Below are 20,854 nucleotides of genomic sequence, written 5' to 3'. Positions count from 1 at the left end.
TATGATCGTAAATAGCCCATTCCAAGATATTCGTTTTAACTGAACTAGCTATCAATAAAGAATCACATAATTCGATTAACATTCGTTACATCATTTCACTCAAAATTGCGAACATTTCCAAATAAAACATAGCAAATGCATCGGGATATTGGATATGTACATGCTTACTAGACATTGATTATGTTTATAAAAATGTGTTCGCTTCATTCTAGAAATTCAATAATAATTTAGAAATGCTAATGATTATTGAGTTAGGTACATGAATATTATGTGTGGGATATCGTTGTATACTGGTAACTCACAGGGATCTTTATAAACAATACGGGTTTAATGGCTTCAGTGCGCACATGTCCATTAATAAGCAAAAAACTGGTGAAAACTGTCACTATAATTTTATACCATTGAATACATACAGTTAAACTTATGACATGTTTTATAGGTTATAAATTGTGAGGTTATTTTGCAGCTACACATTGGTAATTCTGAATGAGTATGGGTCATTTTCATGGTTCTGGAGCACTTATCACTTATTCGGCATTAAACAACGTATCCTAAAGCGGTGACCGATATGTGTTATGTGCTATGTTAAAGAAATACAATTTGATTAATGTGATTCCAATGAAAATAAACATTTAAAACACCAAACAGTTTTTACAAAGGACTTGTAAAGAAAAAAAAATTATATGATGATTAATAATGTCTCAATTTAGAAAGTGCGAGGTTGTCAAATGCTAGTTAGATCTATATCGAAAAATGTAAAAGGGAAATGCTGTCAACAACAGTGAAAATTATCAATCGTGCAAAGATTTTTTAGATTATTTTAAATCTGTTAAAGACCCTGATTTGCATTATTATAAGCAAGACAAATACATTTTGGATTTTAATGACAGATAAATGAAAGGGGATATAGATCGTATGTTTGAAAATTTAAATTTGCCATTTACATGTACACCATTAAACAAAGGTAAGGCAGCGGGACTTATGTATAAGTTCAGTATTTGTTTTAGTATGGAACTTACTCTGATACGTTTTAAGAGCGGTATATGACTTGTTTAACAGTCTCCTTTTGAAGGAGCACTTTCCTGATTATTGATCGGATGGATAGATTGTTCCTTTACATAAAAATGTAGAAAAAGACTATGTCAATTATTATAAGGACATTACGCTGCTTAGTACTTTTGTTGGCAAAACTGATAAATAGTAGATTAGATATTTGGACTGATACATATTATGTATTTATTGAAGATCATGCTGGTTTGAGGAAAAACATGGGTACTGTAGACACTAATTGTAACCACCATTTTGTAATTAACCATTTGTCACAGAATTATAAAACGTAATATGTTGAATATGTGGACTACACTTAAGCGTTCGATTTTGTTGATAAGAGATATCATTTTGTAGAAACTAATCAACCTTGGGTTAAGAGGACACATGCTTAACATAATTAAAGCTATGTATAGAAATGGAAAATTAAGGGTAAATATGGGCAATATATGATGCACGGCTTTAATGGCATATATTAAGGTATGCTGAAATTATTTTAATACTTTATGCGGATAATATTGGTATAATGACAGAAATTGAAGATAAGTTGAAAAAAGGGTTTGTTTTTAGAACAATACTGTGATAGATGGCAACTAAATGCAAGATCATCGAAGACGAAAATAATGATTTTTAAGAAAGGTGGTTAATTAAGAAAAAAATACAATTCCTTTAGATGAACTATCGGAAATTCACAGTAATTCAGATTGTCAGTAACTCAGTTATGTGGGTCTTGTTTTTACAACCTGAGGATCGATGAAATCAACCTTTGAAATTCTGTCAAGTCAGACATCAAAGCGCACTTATAATATAAACGCTTGTATGTGAAAAAACCCTACAATATCTGATAAATGTAAACTTGACTTATTTTATAGGCTCCCATTGCCCATTTTGCATAATGCGTCAGAGGTGTATGTTTGTATATGAAAATGTACTATACTTGTATACAACTTACTAGTAACTTGATCATTCGTTTGTTGAATACAAAACATTTGTGTGCTGTATACTCATGGACAATTGTCTATTGTATCGTTTAACAACAATAATGGCAATCGTCATATTTGATATTATTCATATAGTATAGACTATGCTAATAGCGAGTACATTCTAAAGAACTGCAGATACACTATTACACATGTACACGTTTAACACCATTAGATAAAATACATTTATATGTATTTTAATCAGACATTTTTGACATCAGATGTAACCGTCTATTTACGACCAAAAAAATTAAAAAATAAAAACAAAAATAATATTATAGTTCTTAGGGAAAACTAAATCAATGTTCAATACATAGCGACGTTCGAAGAAAACGTTTACCACGAGCTATTACGCACCTGACCAATAAACTTCCAATGTCAAATCCTCCAGCAGATAGGGCATGTCGCTAAGATTTATGACCGCAAAACGGTTTATTTCGTGCTGGATAGTTTCTTGAAATCTGTTGATTGCGTCATTTGGAATATTACTGTTTCGAAGCATTTTCATTTTGATTTCATTCTTGCTGCCGAAAATGGCACTGTCTTGTCTGATAACCAACAAGAACTGTGTAAATGAGATTTCATATAGCATACGTACCATATGTTGTGTACATGTTTAAATTGAGTTCACATACTGTTTATATTTCAAGAAATATTACCTTTTGTGAGTATCCGAGTCGGTAGTGATTACCACCACGGAAGGTATGCCTTTTTCCATAGCAGATTTTACAGTTTCCAATGTGTATTGGTCATTGTTCAGAACGAGTTTGACGTGTGGGACTTGTATAACTGATTGGTCTTGATAGATTTCCCCTGAAAGTGACACACGTGAGTGATGATCTAAATGTACAAAGGCAAATTGGTTGGACTACTTTTGAAGAGTTGCTTGTGTTCTTTTGACGTTATTACTTGTTGAATATACCAAATATAATTATGTAGCGGTGCTTTTAAAATTATATCATTTATTGATAACGCTCTCCAGCGTTTGATAGTTTTAGGGACTACACACGTGTAGAAAAAGAAACGTCCGCTTATAAATGTTAATTCAAAAACATGGGTTTAAACCTGTTCATAATACTGTTTGACATTAGCGGGGCTTTTCTGCCTGATTTTGTAAAAGGGGCCCTGGTCCCCTCACTTTGTAAAAAGATGAGTCGCGATCTTTAACAAATTGTAAAAAAAATAGTCGCGAACTTCTGAAAATTGTGAAAAAACGAGTCGCGAGCTTGTGGAATTCAGTTGGTTAAGAATAAGTAAAGAAAAGCATGTTTAATACTTGCATGATATTAACATGTCTTCACATAATGCAATAAAATCATATTTGCATTGTCTTGACACTTTCTTTCAACAAATAACTACTTACATTTTGATACAAAATATTATGATTGGTAAATTCTATTTAAAACCATAGAAAAGCCTAACCCATGTTAATATGTTGTTTCGTTTATGTAAAACATTCAATCAGATTGTAATTTTGAATTGTGAAATGGCCATTTTGGACAGTTTTAAGCCCCAAAAGTCCGATTTTCACAGTTAAATATGGCAGTTGTTTGTCAAGTATTGTTGCCTTGCTAGATTTGTGAAATGTCCATGTTGAAATTGCGAAATGGCTGCCCACGGCCATAATGTAAGAAAAAAAAGGCCTGATTAGCGGTAAACATTTACTTTATGTTACTTTTGTAACCTGATAAAATTGATACAACTATTGTTAAATGTGTACGTTTGTGTCATTGTACTTATACTATTGTTAACATAGTGCTGTATGATAGTGTAATTGACGGGAACGCGTCATTGTGTCGCAAGTTATAGTGTGAAGTTGTTCGTTTGCGATCTACTAATATTAATACGATATTTTCAAAACCATTTTCTTGATCTAGTAAGCTTCACCAAATAAGTGTAATTTATCTACGTACGCGAAACGAAAAACCATTTTCAGTAACTTTATATATATATAATTCATTTGTTTTATTGAAATTAAATTTAAAAAAGTTCAAACGAAAAAAGTCATGCATAGATTATAGACCTCATCAGCGATACAATTTATATACACATTAATCGCACAACTTTTCCACGATTATCAAGTTCAAAGGTTAATCGTTAAAAAATATGGATCATTCGGCCCAAAATATCAAGAAGCATTTAAACGCAGGCAATATACTTATATTAATACCATATTTTCAAAACCACTTTCTTGATCTAGTAAGCGTCACCAAATAAGTGTAATTTATCTACATACGCAAAAAGCAAAACCATTTTCAGTAAATTTATATATCATATAATTCATTTGTTTTATTGAAATGAAATGTTAAAAAGTTAAAACGAAAAAGTAAGCATAGAACGACTATAATAGACCTCTATCAGCGTTACAATAAATATACACATTAATTGCACAACTTTGTCACAATTATCAAGTTCACAATTTAATCGTTAAAAAATATTGATCATTCGGTCCAAAATATCCAGAAGCATTTAAACGCAGGCAAGTTTGCTTACTCAGGCGAAATTTGTGAAACCTTAACAATTTGTTTTTGTACACGTCTCGTTCAGTGTTGTGTGATTAATTTAGGCGTATAAATTGTTAAATTATGGTATAAAATGATTTTTTTAACTTTATACTATTTGTATGTGATGTATCGTAGTCCCTACTCCGAGAATGAAAACGCCAAGTGAATACTAGTGTGGTGACACCAAGCTTGGAGTTGAAGATGTTTTGTGTATATTTGTGAAACGCTCTTTTCAGCAGAAAACTCTCCAGATATAAATTAAAACGGTTAAGCGAATAGACAAGATCCAAAAATGAATATGATTGCCGACATACATGCTACATCTGCATATCCTCGTCATTGTGGTGGTGATGGTGGTGGTGGTGGTGGTGGTGTCGGCTGTGGCGGCGGTGGCGGCGGAGGCGGTGGCGGCAAAGGCGGTGGCGGCGGAGGCGGTGGCGGCGGAGGCCGAGGCGACGGCGGCGATTGCGGTGGCGGTAGTGGTGGCGGTGGTGGTGATGATGGTGGTGGTTGTGTTGGTTATGGTTGTGGTAGTGTAGGCGGAGGCCGAGGCGACGGCGGCGATTTCGGTGGCGGTGGTGGTGGCGGCGGTGGTGATGATGGTGGTGGTTGTGGTGGTTATGGTTGTGGTAGTGGTGGCGGCGGCCACATTTATTGGACTTAATGAAAACATTTGCGAATCTATGTAAAGCAGAACTATATGGATCGGATTGGCGTAAATGCCTTAAGGTACGGTAATAATTTTCATAAAATTAGTTCTCCGCAAGCCAACAGCTTTTAATACTGTATGCATTGTAGCAATTCAAGTCATTAATCAGCAAGTTTTATTTACGTCTTTTACAATGCAAAACAAACTCGTGTACTTCACGTACTACTGAAAGTTGAATCTACAACAACAACAACATTGATTTAAAAATAAAGCTTACAATAAAGCTTACAATAAAGCTTCTAACCACAATAGTAAATATAAAAAAACAACTGACTCAGATGAATGTATTTAGAATTTGATAAAGGAGGAAGCAAATTAGTTCCTATTAAAGTAGTTGATTTTTTGTTTTAGTAAAGCATTAATTTGTTATTGAATGGAATGTTAAATTAAGTATAAATATGTTTCTGACTAAAAAAGAAATGCCAACAAATGTAAGTGTTTTTTAATTGATTGACTTAACATAAAAAATAGTAAGGATGTTTTGACATTAAAACAAAAGCTTATTAATTTTATTCAACGATCTAAACAAAGTTAAATGTTATAGGATGAATAAAAACAATTTTATATTTTAAGTGCTTTCTTATAAATCGTCTAAGTACTAAGCCTATATCTTGAATTATGCATAGTCAAATCGTATTAGTATTGCAGTTGTAGTATTGGTAGTGTTAAACCATGATTATTATAGTTCCTCCTAACACTGTTTTATGCGCACAAGCACGTGATTGTTAATCAATCGCGCCACTTTTCAAACACGACAGCCGCAGTCAGATAGCTAGACGCAATTTCTATTTGCTCAGCATTTATCAGCTATATATACATATATTTGCAGGTTTATCATGTTTCATTATTATTATTATTATTTTTATTATTAATATAAGTATTATTTTATTGGAATACTATTTTCTTGTTAAACATGTCGTTGCGGTTGCATTGTTTGTATATGTTTGTTATTGAAATGCTTTGTCATCTATTCCTTAACATTAATCCATTTATCTGTATTATATAATGTAATGCTATTGTTACAGATTAATTTCATATATTTTTTCTGCACGGGAAATAACACACATAAACCTCAACCGTTGTTGGTAGTTATTCTCCACCCAATGCGGCTACCAAGGCCGGCAACAATGGCGCCCAACGTGTATTCAACGTAAGTTCCCCGAGCAACATGACAGCGAGCGTTTTCAGGGCACTCTAAGAAAGAATATAGACTTCTACGAGGAAGGCGGCATTCTATATTGCCATGTTTGAATTGGCCATTGACCCACCATTAAATTAAACACCGAGCTGTGAATAGATTACGTAAACAAATAACATGCTTTAAAATTGAGCTCAATACATATGATTATCGCTGATTACCGGTACCACTACGCTATAGTATACTAGCCCGAGGATCACGCTTTTCGTCGATGGATTGAAGACCGGACAGTGTAATATTACTGCTTTAAGAGATTTGACACTTATTTGTGAATTATATTTTATAAACTCGTTAGTGTTTAATTAGCTTCAATCAATTGCTATTTTCCTTAATTACATGCTTATTATTATTCCAGTGTAAGATATTATTTATGTTTTTATTATTATTTAGAATTGTTTAACTGTACGTGAAAATTGGTCACTGCACGACATTTGCTACTAACGTTTCCTCTAACTGTGTTTCAATGATAAACTAATCCGTATACAATATAGTATCGGTCAGGTAGCGTAGTTATGTACACTTGAATTCTAGTTGCATTGTACAGGTGAACTTTCATAAATTATAATCATAATAATTCCAGTGAAGGGTACTTGAATTATTAAAACTGAGATACTTGTGACTTTGTATAAATTCATGCGTAATCTTAAACGGGTTGTGCTGAACGTTGAATTTATTATTAAACATTGATTGTGGTCTGATCCACCTGTTTCAATGATAAATGCAACACATGTTTAACTTTAAATAAGCGAATTTTGCGAAAAAAATACTTGAAAGGTCGCACGTTGTTTACATCGCGTATTTTAAACCGTTTGCGTTGTGTTAAGCTAAGAAAAGTACTTAAAACTTTAAAGCTTAATGCATGCCTGCAAGCAATACTAAAAATATTGTATACATATTATGGTGATATCAAGACAGGCCAAAGTGTAATGGAACAATTTTATAATGCCAATAAAAGAAAAGGACCAGAATATATTGACATGGGCAATACGGTTAGAGACACTTATCAAGATTAATCGCAATGTTGAGAACGAGATTCTGGAGGCTTGGAGAAAGATACTAAATTGCGAAATGCAACCAGGCTTTTCTTTGAAACGTTCACTAAGTTCGAAGAGTTAAAAGTGAAAGTCAGAAGAGAAGAGCATGAAATGTTTGTAAGGGTCCGGAACAGTCTAAAAAAGTAACGTACAGCTCATTTATGAACATATAAAAATTTAAAAAAATCTCATAGAAAAAATGAATCTGATGGAGAAGAAGTTGAATTATATGTCAAAAGAGAAACCATTACTAGATGCAACCGAGTCACGTAGGGAACATCGAACATCCGACCAACCAAACTACAGAAGAGGTCATATAGGCCGTTATGTGAACATGATCAGAGGAAGAGGATTTAGAAGTTATAGAGGTCAATATCCAAATCGTGGTTACTATAGACAAGATACGACAGAACAACGATCTGGAACACCTAACACACAACATTTTAACCAACAGACGCTCTGATCGCTGCGGCTGATGAGAGCGTCAGGAGTTACAATTGATCGACAAATTTCAAGATAAACATCATGATTAAGAAGCAATACTGCATAGGATGATCGGAGAACCTAATATGACAGACATCAAAATCAATGGAATTCCTATGAAAGCTTTGGTTGACAGTGGCACACAGAACATCTCAATAATTTAATACTTTTATAATACATTGGATCACATTCTTGAATTAAATTATATGGATGATTTTCAAGTAGATCTCAACTGGACAAATGGCATTAAGGTCCCATATACTGGATACATCCAAGCATCTGTAGAAACAGAGATAACATCTACACCTATACTTACCACTTTATTGGTTATTTCGGTTTCATAGTATCATGGTCTAGCTCCAGTCCTTATAGGAACGAATGTAATTCGTAATAACCAACAACGTAGAAACACATATATCTTTCCTGATGAGTGGAGAGTAGCCGTTATGAACATCAATCAATGTATCTGTAGTGTTACAGCAATCTAACCCATAACCTTATATCAATTGGAAACGAGAACTGTTACTTGATTTGTAAGCAAGATGAAAAATACCGATGCAGCAATAACAGAAACATTGGATGATGAACAGTTTCATAGCGCTTTTGTTCGTCCACCCGTCGTCACTGTAAATTACGCAGATCGAAACGCAACAATACCTGTAAGAATCTATAATGTGACAGCAAGTCAAATTAAGATCAAGGCAAGACAAAGCCTATGCAAATTAAGCGAAGTGGAAGTTTTACGAGAAGCACCCGTTCTCGAACCATTGACTGCAGCGATACAGGCTGAAACAGCGCATGAAAAGAAGTGAAAAGCTAATGTTGAAGCAATTAAGTAACAATATGGAGTCATTCTAGATCAGACCGATCTGACATATGATGAGAAAAAAACAAGTCTTCAATTTGTTCGAAAAATATCATGCAATCTTTCCAAAACATCCCCCGGATCTTGGACACACTTCTAAAGTAAAGCACAATATCAAACTACACAATAAAGAACCGTTTAAAGAACAATATAGACCAATTTCATCTGAAGTTTTAAATGAAGTAAGAGAACACATGAAAGACATGCTGGATTTGCAGCAATTAAAGAATCAACAAGTCCTTGGTCTTCCAACTGTGTAATTGTCAGAAAAAAAGGTACGTCATGCCGTCATGCAAACACATGCTTTAAATTCAAAGGATTGGCGACGATCTTAACTGTCTGATAAAGTTATTGACGAACTCATTAAATAAATTTAGCAAAGCATCAGGACGACAGCTCCGCGAGCATCGATAATATTTCAGCTGTACATAAGTATCAAAGATACTAAACACATTGGTACTGAGAGACGGCGTTCATTATCGGATAGCCAATAATGGGAACCAGTTGTAATAACAACGTATACTACCGGAACATTTACGGAATGAAGTGTTCCGTGCTCTTCACGATGATATAAAACATCAGACTCGGGACAGCACTACGCCATTAGTTAGTTAAACAGAGATTTTACTGGCCTGGTATGGACACTGTCATCAGTCGCAACGTAGCCAGTTGTTCTAGGTGCATTCTGCTAAAGACACATGCAGAAGCAGCCCCATTTGTCAGTATTCAAACATCAGCTTCTATGGAAAGTGTGTGTTTACATTTTCTCCGTCTCGATAAATCCAAAGGTGAATAGTCTCGTTATCACTGACCATTTAGGCAGATATGCCTAAGCTTTTCCTACCAACAACTAGACGGCTCATACCACCGCCCGTGTCCTTTTTGATTTTTTTTTCGTTCACTACGGATTTCCGGCAAGGATTCATAGTGATAAAGGAGCAAATTTTATGTCCAGCTTCACTCAAGAGATTTGTCAACTTGCCATGGGTAATGGAATGGTCGAGATATTTTACCAAACCGTATACAAATGTTGAGTACACTCGAAGAAGATAAGAAAAGCAACTGAAAGGACTGTGTAAGTCAAATAGTGCACGCATATAACTCGAGTATACACAATAGTTCTGGGTACTTACCTTACTTCGTGATGTTTGGGTGCCAACCCAGGCTAGTAGTGGATGTGCTTCTAGGTCTCCACACTAAAGATATTGGTGCAAAGAATAAGAATGAATACGCTCGAAAACGGCGTGAATGGTTAGATACTTCATACCACAAAGCTGAAGAGATTGCTTATAGGAGAGCGGAAATTAACAAGCGCCAATGCGACATGAAGGCAAGAGATGCTAAAATTCAACATGGAGATCTTGTCATTGTGCGAAATGTTGCATTAAAAGTAAAACAGAAAATCGCTGACCGCTGGGAAGATACGCCGTTTTAGTTATGGGCCAACCTTATCCTGAAATTCCAGTCTACGATGTCAGGAGGGATGACGCGATAGCAAAACGCAAACGTCGCCTTCATCGCAATATGTTATTACTATTTGGAGTGGACATCAACAGTAAAGACGGTGTTCCTCATTCTAAAGACTTGCACAAACAGAGTTACTTGGTACCACGATATGTCATTCCACAGCGGAATGCCGTCGGTGAAATTTCATTGGACGACGAACAGTTGTGTGTTGACGAATTCCACTTCTGCGCCGTTCCGATAGGAAACGAAATCCGCCTAAATGGAGAACATCTTGCGATTTCGTGTAATGATTCAGTAAACATAGTGGACTATGACAAACTATATTAAATAAACCTTGACCGAAAGTGAAATGATAAAGGGTATTTAATTATGAATATACATAGAATAACTTTAATATGTATTAATTGTATGTTGCTGTTGTTTATTATGAGTACGCATGCCTTTAATTCTTTGAAAACTGCTTTATGTCAGCTTTTAATATTATAATGTTTATGAATATTATAAACATATATAGTTTTGACTATATATGTGTTGACTATATATGTGTTTGTTATTTATATATTCTGATATACCCGGCTTCTGACAAGCTCTAAGTAAAAAGTTTGAGCATATTTGTTTCAATATAACAACCCGATTGATTTATTATATAGGGTTGATAAACAGATTTGAAATTGATATTACTTGAAATGTCGGAATGCCATTTATACAACGGGTCATTTTTCATAGGATGAATAAAAGTTCATCTTATACATGTAAATCTATATTTAACATTTAAATATTTTTAAGCATCGAACGAATCCAAAACGTTTTTCGGATTGTGTGAATGTGTGTTTGTCATGCATAATTATGAAAACAAGTCATTCGATTTCTTTAACCTTGTTTTTGGTGAAAGTGGATAGCACTCGATACCATTGTTTAAAAATGTGTGATTTAAAATCAAAAGGGAATAACGAATGGAATAACAAAACAGAACTGTATAGCACATCGTTGTTATTTTATTATTATAAGCTTCGGATTTAAGTTGTTGCTGTAAGTTTGTCTTTTACTATAAACAGTTGCTGTTCGATGAATCCTGTTAAAGCTAAAATAGATGCATTTGTTTTATCTATTTTATTTTTATCTTAATTGTGTGCTACGTGTCGTTAAAATTATGTTCGATTCTTTCGTTGCAATGTAGTTAATTTTATTGATTACCGTTGGCTGAGACTGAATTTGGACGCCATTCTGTTCAGTTGAAGCCGCGCGATCCGATTCTTATCAGATCTGAAAAATCGGCCCGGCTAAGCGAGCCGATAGAAATTATATTGGGCTGCTAGATACGAACAATGGCCCGCTCGCGACGCCATTTTGTTACTATTCATATGTATGGCGATATGTAAAATTAAATAATACTATTAAACAAACCATTTTGTATTTGATTAATAGGAATAACATTTATCATAAGACATAAGGTGTAATCAATAGATATGAAAGTTTTTACTTCTAACTTAAAACACATGTGTGAAGTTAGTCTTTTTAGCCTATTTCGTCTATTTAGCAAGTTAAGCACATAGGTTGTTTCAAACATTCTTTTAAGCCTATTTAACCTTTTTAGCTGGAACATTCAGCTTATTAAGGCTATTAAGCAAGCTTGGTACATAGTTGAAGTTATTCACGTTTTCGTTATTCTAAAAGCGAGCGGGTATCCAACTTTAAGGGCCCTTTTTTAACAAACAATACTTATCGCCAAGAAGCGACCTAGTGCACGCTGTCCTCTCGTAGACCGCCTGTCTGAATAACCAAGTTTCTGTCTGGGGTTATAATTAGGGTAAGCCTCACATCAATTACAGATTACTACGCGTATAATGCGCTATTTACATGGCAAATTGATATGCACCTTTAAGGGTCGCTTTTGGAAAAACAAGAGTTTACAACCAGAAGCGACGAAGTGAACAATGAACTCCCATCGACTTCCTGTCGGGCTAACCTAGTTTCGGCTTTTGATTTAAATAAGGGTATGCGTCACATTCAGCCTATCAAGCGTATAAGGCGCTAATTACATGGCGATTGAGTATGCAACTTAAAGGGCCGCTTTAGGAAAAAACAAGTTATCTCCAATAAGCGACATAGTACATGCTGAATTCCCGACCGCTGCTTGTCCGGCTGACCTAGTTTTGGCCATGCATTTTAATTAGGGTCGTTGTCACATACAGCCTATTTAGCTTATTACTGATTATGCGCTTTTAACATGGCGAGTGGTTATGCACCTTTAAAGGCCGCTTTTAGACAAACAAGAGTTATCCACCGGAAACGACCTAGTGTACGCTGAACTTCCGCCGGCTGCCTGTCGAGCTGATCTAGTTTCGGCCCTGTGTTTTGAATAAGATAGGCGTCACATACATGCACAGCCTTTTTAACGTATTAGGCGCTAATTACATGACGATCACCTTTAAGGGCCGCTTTCGGACAAACAAAAGTTATCGATCGAAAGCGACCTAGTGAACGCTGAACTCCCGTTGGCTGCGCGTCGGGCTTACCTAGTTTCGACCCGGGGTTTTTATTAGGGTCGTTGTCACATACAGCATATTTAGCGTATTATGCGCTATTTACATGACGAGTGGGTATGCACCTCTGAGAGCCGCTTTCCGACAAACTAGAGTTGTCCCCCGGAAGCAACCTAGTGCACGCTAAACTCCCGTTGGCTGCCTGTCGAGCTAACATAGTTTTAGCGCGGGTTTGTAATTCGAGTCGGCATCACATATATCCTGTAAAACGTATGAGGCGTTCTTCCCATAAATTGTATGTTGGTGTAATGTAACCGAATTCACGCATGCGTTGTATGCTGGATCCCGGATTTGTGTTAACTATTATTTCTTCGCGCATGCGTCGCTTGCTGGATCCCGCATTTGTGTTTACTATTATTTCTTCGGGCATGCTTGCTGCCCGGATTTTTTTCTGTGTTTGCGTTGTTGTTGCCTGGTTCTTGACAAAGTTTAGTTAAAATTAAATTATGCATATCTTAAACTAACTTAATTCAAGAAGAAAAACAAAAAATCTAAGCAATATGGTACACACTGGAACGTCTTAACGCATATTTTTTCAGCATTTAATATGATCATGATTGATATTTTTTCTTCAGAAATTTGGTTTAAAACTTGGTTCTAACCTCAAAAAATCAGAGATAATAATGATTATTCGATAATAAATAAGACTAACGCACTGTTTTATGACTTAATTTCAACCCGGCGGCCGTAAGTAACTGTCCTCAATCGACAACCTTGAAAGAAAACAGTACTTTTGACGCTTTATTGCATAGCTTTTATTTAAATGAGAGACGACAATCTAAGCATTATTTAGCCTACTTTGCACGCCTAAAATTTTATCTGCTTTTCGGCATTTTTGTCAGCGAAGTCTTGTGAAATTTCGAATGGCTAACGTGTAATACATGTATTATGTATTTGTATTCACGTGTCCTTGCTAAACAAACTACGAATTGATGTTAATTTACCGAAACTACTATTTAAATGATTACGTGTATTGGATGAACTTATTTGAAGTGCAACACGTTGGTAACGACATTAATCATCTTCATATGTTGTTCGTTTTAGCGTTTTAAAACATTATAATGTAAACAATTTCATCCCTCTTCCCCCACCCTCAACCACTAATATATGCGTGTCCGCAATTTTTTAATTCATCATATCACACCAATTCAAGTCTGTGTCCAAACTCCTTCAGAGGTATGTGTTCCTCTTTAATGTAAGAGCGGGTACGGACGTAAGTGTATGAGGTCTGTACTTTGTGTTGTGACGACATTTGTTATGTGTTTTATGTTTTTTATGTTTTTATCATCTTTAAAATAAGTAAAACGTTATAAGGTACCAGCACGTGCTATCCAGACAAATGGCATCCGGAAAATCGACTCTGCGTTTTTTGATATTTTCGAACAATCGTCACCTCGTAAATTTGTCGACTAGGACAATCAGAACCCGAATAAATTGTCCACCTAGACAATCAGCGCCCGTTTAATTTAACACCACAGACAATAGGCTTCCGAATCATTTTTTTAACCAATATATATTGATGCAAGGCCAGAGTAGTTGAAAAATATAGCGAAAAAAGTAAAAAAAAGAATAATAATTATGATAATAATATTTTTAAAAAACTTTCAAAAATAATAACACTAATAATAGTTATAATACCAGTTAATTTATTGTTAAATATTTAAGTTCAAGTTAAAGCAGGTTTCTATTGTGTATTATACCAAAACAAAGGTCAATATTTAATACTCAAATAATCTGTCATGGATGATTTAAACTTAATTTCCGAGTTTTTATTATTCGGATCATTACAATTTGTAGGCTTAAGTTGAGTTAAAACCTAATATACATAAGTTAATGAAATAGTTTCATTACAAATAATCTACTTTTATTATGACTATATGTATACGTGAAAATTTTTACTCAGATAATAAAAATAATAAGCAATAATTAAATAATATTAATTTTATTGTAAAATTTAGGATTTAATTGCAGAATTTTGTTCAATATTAGTTATCAAGCAATTAAGATTTTATATTTAAATATTATATTATTTTGAATCGAATTTGTTGTGTAGGTAAAGCCACAACAAATTGATTACATGTTCGATGGATCTCCCGCACTTAAAAATCTTAAAACGAAATAAAAAAAATTCTTTTTTATTTTGCGCCCGCAGCAACTATTTGTGCTCCGCACATATTCGTTTAATGATTTAGTTTAATTTAGCCTACGTATTTTACGATATAGACTGTTATAACGCTTTCCGATATTGATTGGTTTATGGTAAAAGAATGGCGGCGTCCGTCTGCCTCGTTGTTCCAGCGAAATTTGTTAACGGAAACGTAATTGTTCCGCCAGTTTCAATCAATCATCGCATTACTGATGATGTCCGTGCTTTATTCATCGCAGCACCATCTGCATCGGGATACGAAATATCACCAGAATGCATCAATGCGGTAAACATTTGTGGTAAACTAGGCGGTAGTGATAAAATAAAAATGTCGAAAATTAACATGCAACTTAGTGTCGCAGTGATTTTGGACAAAAAGTTGTCGAGTTTACTATAAACAATGAGCGCCTTCCGAATCCTAGTATTAACAGTGAGCCCGATGCTTTCAAATATATGATGATGAAGTCAAAGGTTTATGTAGACATTCTGGAAAAGAGGAAAACACTAGGGGCGCCAAGAAGTTTGTTCAAAAGCAAAACGTCAAGTGAGCTCATTCAGGCCTTCAACCAATCCTAATTTGTTTTGGTATGAAAATGACACCAAAGCAAATTATGTTCATATGATGTATTAATGTTGACATGTTGTGATTGAAAATGAAAAATCATGGATTGGATTAAACAGCAAATGCTTTAACCTAAAAAAAATATGTATTTAGTATTTACCAGTTTTACTTCTATTTCTACAGATTTAATTTGTTTTGCCTTAAGAATTAAGCTGATTCTTGTCATTCTTGATTGCATGTTTCTTGGAAAAGTATGCTGTTTTTTATCCCCGCCTTAGGCGGAGGAATTTGTATTGGCGTTTTCCGTCTGTCCGTCCATCCAACTTTTCGTCCGGAACTTTTGTGCCCGGAGCCATATTTTGGAAGTGATTTGGCGGATTTCATTAAAACTTGGTATGAGTATATGAATGGATAAGATAATAATGCAAGCCAAATGGCATTGTACACCATCTGTTAATAACGGAGTTATAGCCCTATGTATTCTGAAATAATGCTTTTGTGTCCGGGGCCATATTTTTGAAGTGCTTTGGCGGATTTCATTGAAACTTGGTATGAGTATATATATTGATAAAAGTATGATGCACGCAAAATGGCATTGTACACCATTGGATAATAGTGGAGTTATGGCCCTTTATATCTTGAAAAAAAAGTTGTTTGTGTGTGTGTCCTGAGCCATATCTTAGAAGTCCTTTGACGGATTTCATTGAAACTTGATATGAGTATATATGTGGATAAGAGGATGATGCACGTTGGCGTTTTCCATCCGTTCAGAAAACTTTTGTGTCCAGAAGTATATTGCCCGGGTTGTAAATTCAACAAATTTGCTTGTTAAAATTGATTTGATTAAAAAATTGTTCTCTCTTATTGTTGTACTAATATTGTTATAAATATAACAGTACTACTCATTATACTAGAATGTATACTAGTCTTTTTTGCACTTCAATTAGTTAAAATATAGTATCAGTTTATATAAACAATATTAGTTTTTGTTTTTTTCGCTTTTTGCTCGCCTGCGATTTAAAAAAGGAATAAAAATAAAATAAAATGTTCGCTCGCTCACTCCATTTCTGGTTGGCTAAAATCCATAGAACACATCATCAATTTGTTGTGGCCTAAGAATAATTATAAGTTCAGGCATTTTAAAGTACTATGCATTTTAAAAAAAAAATTGTAAAGTTCTTAAAGGTGAAATTCAATGCTCTTTAAAACCCTTAAACATCTTTTTTTTTCGAATTTAGTGCATATGAAAACGTGTTCGCACCTCGCTTCGATTCAATGACGGTGTAATTAGCGAGAACGAATACACTTCAACACCGTTATTTCGAACACCGATAAGCCGAAGTCACCGTTATTTCGAAGAATTATTCGGGTCCCGATTTTGGTTCTTCTTTGTTTAATGTTAAATTTCATTGTTAATCCGAACTTCGTTAAACCGAAGAAATCGTTATTTCGAAGTGATTCAGTCGGTCCCAACACTATAATTCGCACCTTATTATCAATCTTTAATTCGAAGTCAAAACTGCAAAATACTAAGCGCATTTTCACACCTTGTCGTGGCGCGTCAAAAGCCGATAATTACACCTTTGTCGTCTGTGCGAAAGCTGGTGTTCAGAGAGACATTGCGTATTGGTAAAAAAAGTTAATTCATTTCCGAAAATGTATTCATACGTTTGTATGTCTGATAATTTATGCTATTCGTTATATTTTATATGTTCTGTAGTTAGACAAAAATAAAAACAAGAAAAAGAATCTTTTTATTCCTCCGTTTGTTACAAGTGGAAAGCTATTGCTATATGACTAGTTTACGCTTTTAAGTTAGCAACGTTCTATTTTAACAGAATTAAAAAAAGTCTTCCGTCAAATGTTTATTTCGAATTATCGTTAATCCGAAGTTTTTTTTAACGGTCCCGACGACTTCGAAATAACGGTGTTGAAGTGTATGACAAAGTCGAGAAATTTTCTCACATTCCGATCTACTCGCCATTTTCATCCAAACACGTAGTGACGTAGGTTTGACCCGTGTTCATTCGCCCGCAATAACAAACCGGAATAATTAAAAACGGCTTTTGATGTGAAACTTCACGCAAGTTTTGTAAGAACAATTTATTAAAATGGAATATGATAGTGACTGTGAAGAATTTTCTGTTGAACCGTACTTGTGTGAGACGGAATTAAGTCACTGTTGGTCAGATTTTAAAACTTAACACAAAACTTACAAAATATCTCGATATTGATTGTCAAAGTTGACGTTAAGCGCGAAGTATTCAAGCTCCAATCAGTAATAACAATGGACGAGTGTCCGTGTCATGCGCGTTATGTCAAGTTGACGTCGCAACCAAAATAGGGGATGGAAATACCCGAGCGGTTTACGGAAAACAAAATCATCGTTTTTAGTATCAAAACATTTAAAATCATCAAATCAAATTGTTTTCCGATAGGTTTTCAGTCATTTCTTTCCCTTAAAATTTTATATTTAAAGCAATGATATGTTGTGAACATAACGCTTTATTGATAGTACATTCCGTCTTTTCCCGACGATTTACTGACCCATCATCGACTCTGTAAGTCTTGGGGGAAGCACAGCGTAATTCTAACTGGGGCAGAAATTAGTTCGCATCATCTTAAAACTGAGCAGTGTTACATCCTATACTTCAAAGACGCGGTGATGTTGCAAATGTTTTCGGGTATTATGCTCTCACCAGCCAACGGAATAAATGAAGTGTAGACATGCGGGTCTGCTGGCGTTCTGTAAAGGTCATTTAAGGTGAAACTTTGGGTTAAACAGCAACGCCGAATAATAAAAACAATACACTAATGATTGTAATTCACATACATTAAAATGTAATTGCGATCCGCACTTATATCAGTGCTTGAAAACTGTAAAGTTAATGTATTTGTCATAATGATTCTTCAAATGAACAACAGCAATAAGACCACTGTTAATAATAAGATTTGAACGTGTACATTATTTGACATGTACTGTAAAATGTACTCAGATTATATGTGTTTTCTTTTACTCATATTTCCTAGCTAGAGAGCTGTTGCATTATTGCCAGTAAGTTACCCTAAACTTACGTAACCTAATACCACATGCGACATCAATTATAATGATAAAAGCCAATTAATTTTATAAGTCTATTCCTTAAACAAAATTTACATTTATAAAACGGCAGCATATTCTTTATTTTCGAAAGTTTTTTTGCTCCTCTGCTGTACGTACACTATTTTGTTCTATACTTTATCATGTGTGACACGCGTTCAGAATATTGTTAAAATATCAACCTGTAAACTAGTTCCTTTTGATCATTTATAAAAATCAAATCTTGTTTGTCCGAAAGCGGCCCTTAAACGTGCATATCCACTCGTCAAGTAAATTGCGCATAATACGCTTAATAGGATGTATGTGACGCCGACCTTAATTACAACCCTGAGCCGACAGGCGGCCGACGTGAGATAAACGTACACTAGGTCGCTTTCGCAGGATAACTATTTTTGTCCAAAAGCAGCCCTTAAAGGCGCATAGCCACTCGCAATGTTAATAGCGCATAATACGCTAAGTAGGATGCATGTGATGCCGACCCTTATTAAAACCCCGTACCGAAACTAGGTCAGTCCGACAAGCAGCAGACGGGAAGTGAGCATGCAGTAGGTCGCTTCCGGGTTGGATAACTCTTGTTTGTTCGAAAGGGTCCCTTAAAGGTGCAAACAAACTCGTTGTGGTAATAACGCAATTGGCTTGTAAATATCCTGCTTAATAGGCTGTATATTTTATCCTATTTAAATTTTGCTATAAAGGCAAAATAGGTTGATCATGAGTTATGATGTTATATGTCCTTAAAAAGCTTAATATGATGTCCGTTCAAACTAATTTAATAAACTTTCGGAAAAGGCGTATTAAGGCTAATAGGCTGCTTTACAGGCTAGAGATGATGTATGTTTCAACATATTTAACAAGAGTTCTTAAAAGCTAAATAGACTGAATATGTTTCTAAATAGTTTCAATAGGATGCGTGTTTCAACCTATTTAAATACTTTTTAGATATAATAAATAAGTAGGTAATACTGTTTAACAGATTAAATATACTACATAATATGTAGTTTTCAATACATGTACTAAACTAAAAAATTGGTTTAATAGGCGGAAAACACTCCACAATATGCTAAAAAGAATAATTAATTTTTTCAACCTATGTACCAAACTTGCTCAATATGGCAAATAGGCTGAAAAGGCTGCTAAAATTGCTAAATTGGCTAAGTATGATGTATTTTCCAACGTATGTACTGAACTTGTAAAATAGGCTACCTGTGCTGTAGGTGGTGCTTAAAAGGTTGAATTGGCTAATCAGGATGCATATTTAACATTGTTTACATTGTGGCTATTGCTTTTAGAAACTCATTTGTTATTGGTTAACATAAATTTTACAAAATATTCTAGGAAATATTCGTTGATTTTAATTATTTATGAGGCTTTAAGCTAAAACTAAGAAATGTGCTACACAGTGTCTTATTTACGTGTCTAAATAAGAATCATTTTTTAGGTATTATACAAGATTTCTTAAACCAAATACGACAACTGTTATTATCATATGTTTCTAAAGTTTCTTGACAATATACATTCTGAGGTTTAAATTGTATAACATGCAAAGACAATCATCATTGAATCATAAAAAAAAATCTAAATAGTTAAATACAAAGTGTCTAAGAAAGTTTCAAAATATCACCCTTGGCGCTGACCGGGTAATCTTTAACGACTTATCTACAAGTTTCGATCTCATCTAGATTTATGTACAACCAAGTTAGATATCAAACACTCGCATTATGAAGCGGATGTTAGCTCATTATTTGTCGACTTAGCTATCCTGTTAAAACAATGGAATGCAAGCGCAATAATGATTGTTGACACTATTATTTTTCGTTGGGCATGATTCACAAAAATATAGAAAAATATTATATTATGTTTTATTCAAAAATCCTTTGTGTTATGCATAGGCATAAAAAAGTGCTGCTAAATAAAAATGTCGTGATGTAATGCCATCGATTGGGAAACAAAATGTATTACCGTATTTAAAATGCTCGTGCAAAGTTGTCAAAAAAACTAAAGGGAATGTTTGATCTTCAAATGTTAAGAAAATTGACCTATAATGTATGTATAAACAGTTTCGTATACTAGTATGTGTAAATAACAATGGCAATGATGTATGCACTGTCCCAAGCTGTATTTTCTTAATCTATAAAAAAATAATGACCACTCAAAATGTTAAAAATGTTCATAATATGTAAAGGCTATCTGTTATTTGGAATCGGTAATAAATCGTC

General features: G+C 34.4%; 1 protein-coding gene across 1 annotated transcript in view; it reads right to left on the bottom strand.

The window, feature by feature from the left end:
- Positions 1–2,376: 2,376 nt before the first annotated feature.
- Positions 2,377–20,854, bottom strand: part of LOC127859719 (uncharacterized) — a 77,413-nt gene continuing 58,935 nt past the window's right edge. Inside the window, exons 12-13 of the mRNA XM_052397226.1 lie at positions 2,687–2,840; positions 2,377–2,575 (exon numbers count right to left, since the gene is read on the bottom strand). Coding sequence (XP_052253186.1) covers positions 2,377–2,575; positions 2,687–2,840 — 353 coding nt within the window. The remainder of the gene's footprint in view (positions 2,576–2,686; positions 2,841–20,854) is intronic.

The sequence above is a fragment of the Dreissena polymorpha genome, chromosome 15, assembly GCF_020536995.1.
Source record: "Dreissena polymorpha isolate Duluth1 chromosome 15, UMN_Dpol_1.0, whole genome shotgun sequence".
In the NCBI taxonomy this organism is placed as follows: Eukaryota; Metazoa; Mollusca; class Bivalvia; order Myida; family Dreissenidae; genus Dreissena; species Dreissena polymorpha.
This window is presented reverse-complemented; position numbering and strand designations above follow the sequence as displayed.